This window comes from Lolium perenne, chromosome 5 (genome assembly GCF_019359855.2).
Source record: "Lolium perenne isolate Kyuss_39 chromosome 5, Kyuss_2.0, whole genome shotgun sequence".
Lineage (NCBI taxonomy): Eukaryota > Viridiplantae > Streptophyta > Magnoliopsida > Poales > Poaceae > Lolium > Lolium perenne.
In genome coordinates, this window is record NC_067248.2 from 249423824 (window position 1) to 249429823 (window position 6000).

Sequence of the window (6000 nt, forward strand, 5' to 3'; positions counted from 1 at the left end):
ATGAAGAAACGCGTTCTTGACATCTAGTTGTTGGGCCAGAGGAGCTCCAAGGGCGGCGACGAGGCCAGAGCTTGACGAGGAAGAGCTCATGGCGGCGGCGGGCACGGGATGGGATCTAGGGTTTTAGGGCTTTTTGGTGGTGGGGTTTTGGGATCGGCGGCTTCTGGCTTGCAGCAGCGGCCGGGTTTCTTGTTGTGTGGCGGCGGCGGTGGCTTTAGGGTTAGCACACGGTGGCGGCGGGTTTTGCCGTTTTTGGTGTCGGGTTTTGATCGCGGTGACGGCAGATAGGCTGCGGTGACGGCGAGATGTAGGAGGAGCGGCGGCGACGGCTTGGGATCGGCAGCTAGGTCAGGGAAGAGCCTGCTTTGATACCATGTTGGTTGTAGTTTGGCGGAACGTACCGTGGAGCTGGGTACGATTTCATGTTATATAGTGGGGCATAAAAGCCATATAGTGCATGATGAGTATCCGTATACAAAGACATACGGTATACAACTTAACATCTAACAGGCACTGCACAAAACCCTAATCGGTGGGTCATCTGGTGGGGCGAGTGACAGCTCATGACAACCTCGTGACGAGTGCCACCGGTTCCCACCACTCTATATAGTGCAGGCGACAGGGACCCACGAACCAGTGAACAGTTGGGCGCCCCCGATCAGACGATCGGGACGCGGTCAAAGGACACGTCGAGCCGTTGGTCTCATACGTGGTGATCAACCTAACAATCCCATCCACCACCGGCTGCATCTACGCGCTTGTTGGCTTCCTGATTGTAAGCGGGAGCCCCAGGTAAGTGAGGGGCAGCTCAACAGCAGGGCATGCCAATAGTGTGATGGCCGGTTCCACCTCTTCCGGCGCGCAGGGGATGAGCCTGGCGGTGCTCTTGGGTGTAATTAACTCGCACAGCCCTGAAGCACGGCCAAAAAGTGCCTCTATTTCCTTCGGGAGAGGGTAGCAGAACATGATTATATCGTCGGGGTGAAGTGAGATCGACGGAATCACGCGTCTGCACGGCAGAATAGGCGCCCTAGGTATCTATGGCAATGACGAACAACCGATGGGGACAACAGGTCGCCAGGACAAAGACCACGTCGGTGCCAGATCTCAAGTCCATATCAACAGTGTCAGATTGCTAATTCCTTTGAGCCAACACATACTCTAGAGAAAACATAAGAATATAATAATCCAAACTATCATGATTACATATCCTCGTGGTTGTGATTCTGCAGAAAAAGTTTGTTCATTCATAATTTATTTGTATCACGCATTCATGGTAAGAAACACATATGGAAACAATTATTTTCGTTGGATTTATTTTATCATTTCATCTTCCTACGATGCATACAGTTTCATCTCACTCTACTATATGAATAACACAGTGAAATACCGTATTCAGATCCACATGTGCTTTATCTCTCCAAACTTTACTTTTGTTGGGTGGTGGATACTTAACTAGTAAACTGAAATGGATGAGAATACATATGAAAGAACTGTAATGAATAAAACAAAATGAAATAAAACAGGAGGTTTGTGCCAATGATGACAATATAGAGGAGGCGATGCTGTCAGTAAGAATGTGAAACATTCACTCGAGATGCATATGCTCGAATGCCCTCTTTAAAAGGGAAGAAGGAGCTGTGGGATATCTTAGATAAAGCGCTTTCGTTCCCTCCGTCCTTCAGGCAGTGAGCTTTGTAAGATGTTACAAGAGGCATTATGTCAAATGTAAGTTGATGGTTCTATTAAGAAAAAAAATGACAGTAAATGGTGGATTGTCCATCAGATTAAAATGTCATATGTATCCCACAGTTTATCAAACATTAGCACACTAAGATTGTTTTTCTTTTCTCTCCATTTGAGCTTTTTTCAGCCTAAATGATGACAAACTTAACTGCCCCTTGTTTATTAAACCTACTTCAAAATTAGTTTTTCTTTATTACTCGTCAACCATGCATAAAACAAAACTCTCTTATATCTCTTTCATCCATAATACACTTGAGTAAAAGAATCACTTGATTATGTGAGTGCCAGTTTGCACCATATAAATTGTGATGTGATTGCTAATTCCTTAATAATAATAATAATAATAATAATAATAATAATAATAATAATAATTGTAATTGTCATGATTGTGTCCTGGGGCTGTAATGCTGCAGAAATACTTCTATCTTGCATTGTGGTCAGAAACACATACGGAAAACAATCCTATTCATTGGATTTATTTTCTCATTTCATCATCCTGAAATGCATACACTTTCATCTCAATTTTATGACATAAACAACACAGTGAAATACCATAGTCAGATCCACACGTGCTTCGTCTCCCCGGAAACAGTGGTACCTCCAAACTTTAACTTTGTTCTGTGGTGGACACTTAAATAGTATAATGTCATGAATGAGAATACATAAGAAAAAATTGTAATGAATAAAATAAAATAACAATGGAGGTTTGTCTGAATGATGACATAATAGAGGAGGTGCTGCTATATGTCAAATGGAAGTTGATGGTTCTACTAAGAAAGAAGTTACAGTAAATGGTGGATTGTCTATCAGAGTAAAATGTCATATGGATCCCCCAGCTTATCAACCATTAGCACACTAAAATGTCATATGAAAAAAGGAGAGCACTAAAATTATTTTTCTTTTCTCTTCATCTAATCTTTTTTCAGTCCAAATGGTGAAAAACTTAAATGTCCCTTGTTGTTAAACCTACATCATTTTTTTTTGTAATACTCATCAACCATGCTAAAACAAAACTCCTCCTATATCTCTTCCACCCATAATGCGGTTGAGTGAGTAAAATAATTACTCGATTATGCCAGTGCCCAAGTTACACAACAAGTTGTGATGTAAGAATTATAAGAATGAATAGCTAGGCTAATCATAAACTTCACATGCTCTAGAATATTCTATGATAAGAATAAATTGTAAATGTGTCATTGAACTTGTTTATCTATATCAGTATACCACCACTCATGATAGCAGGCACATGGTTATTTGTACATAGTATGAAGCTAGTCCATTACAAACCCAATCGATTGGTTGACATACGTGCTGGAAACTGTAACCTGCTGCGGGAAGATGAAGATTTCTGTTGATGTGGATACTGAAACTATTGCAATAAAAATCTAGTTCAGCAAGGACTTACGTTGAAGCACAAAGAGTCTTCCCCACCCACAGGCCAGCCAGTTGGTCCAAATGAAATAAACAATGAATAAACCACAAACAAACAGCATGTATATAATCAACCTCCATGCTGCCTTGTCCTTGTCGTGAACTGACGGAATAACTAGGCAGGGAGTGGCGCTGAACTCCTCCTGGGTGAGATCGGAGAAATTGTTGAGCCCCAGGCGGTACGAGTGGATCCCGGCGGCGTTATGCTGGTCGATTCGGCGCAGCGAGTCCTTGAACGTCGCGTAACGGCGCTCCTCCTCGCCGGCAGAGCTGTAGGTCTTCCCCATCTTAGCCTTCCACTCCACGAAAATCAGCCTCATCTCCTCCTCGCTCTTTTCCCTGTACGGCATGTGGATATCCGCCGCCGGTATGGGGATGTCGGCCGCCGCCAGCGACACCAGCAGCAGCAGCGCCGCCATGAGAGCCGTGGAGCGCCTCATCGATCACGACGGGGAAGTGCGTGCGGTGACGGGTAGGTGGGATCTGCGGCCAAGGAGAGGAGTGTCACGTTTTTAACAGCAAAAAATTGACTGCAAAGAAATGCATCAAGTTGACATGAACAAATTCACAACCAATTTTGAGTTACTTGGAAGAAAGCATGTCCATTCCTAACCAATTCGGCTTCTCATTCGATTCTAAAAAAAGAAACAGCCATCGCACAAAACAAAGCACGGAACAGGGGTGGAGGCGGGAGCTCACCTTGCGGGTCTTGGCTAATAAGCAGGCTACGATCCTCCGGTGCAGTTGGAAGCCTCCGGTGAAGAAGAGCCGCCGGTCTAGGGTGAGACGGACGAGTAGAAAGAGGGGAGTGACGCCGGTCGGGAGCGAGTGGTCTGTCGGCTAGGGTTTCTAGTTTCATCACGGAGAAAAGACGCACAGTCTAAACGTTTTCCTGAGCAAGGCTTCAGCTGGGCCACAGTGCCTTCAACTTGGCCTCGCCACCACTAAGGCCATGATCGGAATCCAGGATTACTAGCATAGGCATAGGAATTCGGGAGCTCCTATACATCGCTTCTAGCGGGAGCGATCGCAGCTCCGCTCAAGGCATCCTGCCTGGGCCGTTTGTAATACGGCCCAATAAAGGTACTGTTTCTTTCTCTTTTTTTTTTGTTTCAGTTTGATTTTTACAAATATTTAAATCCGAAAAAGTTTATATTTGGGAATGTTTGGATTTAAAAATTTTCAAATTTAAAAAATGTTCAAATCTGAAGAATGTTCGAATTAAAAAATGTTCATATAAAAATGTGCAAACTTTATAAATATTTGAATAAATTTAAAAAATGTTCACATCTAAAAATTGTTCTGAGTAAAAAAAATGTTCAAATTTAACACTGTTCAAAATTTTAAAAAGTTCAAAAAATGAAAAATGCTTGGATTTAATTTTTTTGAAAAGGTTGAAATTCAAGATTTGAAAAAAGTTAAAAATCTGGTAAGAAAAATCAGAAAACCACGGAAAACCAAAACCGAAAACCGGAAAAAAAAAACAAGAGAAAACCTAGCCAGCACAATTCCTGTCATATCCATATACACACACTGAAGCTTAGATCGTCTCGATCGATTGGGTTTGTCAGTGATTGGCAAAGGTAATGGCAAGGCAAAGTGGCATGGCAGTGGCAGCTCCGCTAGGCTGGTGCTGCCTCCTAGTGGTGGCGCTTGCGCTAGGCGCCATGGGTAAGCCAATGCCTTCTCCCCGAAATGAGGACTACACTCCTCCTCCTCCCAATCCCGAGAATGGGGACGATCCCTGGGGTGGCGGGAGCGAATACGACCCTCCTCCTCCTCCCCTCGACAATTACTGGACCTTGGACGATGGGCATCCTCAGACCGAGGTCATGTCCTACTCCAACGGCCAGCCCTACCGTGCTGACTACAGCAAGCCAAACAAAATCTATACATGTGAAGATGACTGGGGTAAAAAGTGCATCGCACAGTGCCCGGATCTCTGCCCCAAGTCCTGCTACATGTCTTGAAGCGATTGCGAGACGACATGCAGTATGTTCCTTGGTTCACCATCCATCCATCCATGCAAGCATGCACACATCATGACATTGCTTAATTAGTTGTCTCGATTGATTCTGATACCACTTCTATGTAGGGTGTGTAGTATTCCCGGGAACATTGTGTGGTGACCCTAGCTCTAGCTTCACCGGTGGCGATGGCGTCACCTTCTACTTCCACGGAAGGAGGGACCAGGACTTCTGCCTCGTCTCTGACACTGATCTCCATATCAACGCCCACTTGATCGGTAACCATAACCCCGCCAACGACCGTACCTTCACGTGGATACAGGCCCTCGGCATCACCTTCGGCGACCACCGACTCTACGTCGGTGCTCGCAAGGCCGTCGGGTGGGACGAGGACGAGGACCACATCGAGATCACCCTCGATGGTGAGCCTGTAAACGTAGACACCGCCAACAACGCTCGGTGGGTGTCCAAGGTCCTCCCCGATCTATCTGTGAAGCGCATAGACAATGTCAACTCGGTCAAGGTGGACCTCGCCGGCATGTTTACCATGTCGGCCAGCGCGGTGCCAATCAGCGACGAGGACTCGAAGATCCACAGCTATGGCAAGACCATGAAGGATAGCCTCATGCACCTTAACCTCCGCTTCAATTTCCATTCTCTCACGAACACCGTCGACGGTGTCCTTGGCCAGACCTACCGGATGGACTACGTAAACAAGATGAACGTCACTGCCAAGATGCCAATCATGGGTGGGGCGCCAAAGTACCTCTCACCTGGGCTCTTCTCCACCGATTGTGCCGTCTCCAAGTTCCACGTAAACACTCGTGGTAGCCATGTCCTTGCCTTGGCAGCGTAA

At 45.5% G+C, this 6000-nt stretch overlaps 1 protein-coding gene and 1 long non-coding RNA gene across 2 annotated transcripts; one reads left to right on the top strand and one right to left on the bottom strand.

Moving 5' to 3' along the window:
* Positions 1-2918: 2918 nt before the first annotated feature.
* Positions 2919-4011, bottom strand: LOC127302625 (uncharacterized). The gene is made up of 2 exons (XR_011746125.1): positions 3877-4011; positions 2919-3660 (listed from the first exon to the last, which is right to left on the bottom strand). It is a non-coding gene; the product is annotated as an uncharacterized lncRNA (long non-coding RNA).
* Positions 4012-4844: 833 nt separating this feature from the next.
* On the top strand, positions 4845-6000 carry LOC127304297 (uncharacterized). The gene is made up of 2 exons (XM_051334987.2): positions 4845-5088; positions 5273-6000. Exons 1-2 carry the CDS (start codon positions 4845-4847, stop codon positions 5998-6000), a joined length of 972 nt encoding a protein of 323 aa, XP_051190947.1.

Coding starts and splice junctions, on each gene's coding strand:
- LOC127304297 (XM_051334987.2), top strand. CDS start 4,845: ATGGGTAAGCCAATGCCTTCTCCCCGAAATGAGGACTACACTCCTCCT. Junction 5,089..5,272: donor TACATGTGAAGATGACTGGG/GTAAAAAGTGCA, acceptor ACTTCTATGTAG/GGTGTGTAGTATTCCCGGGA.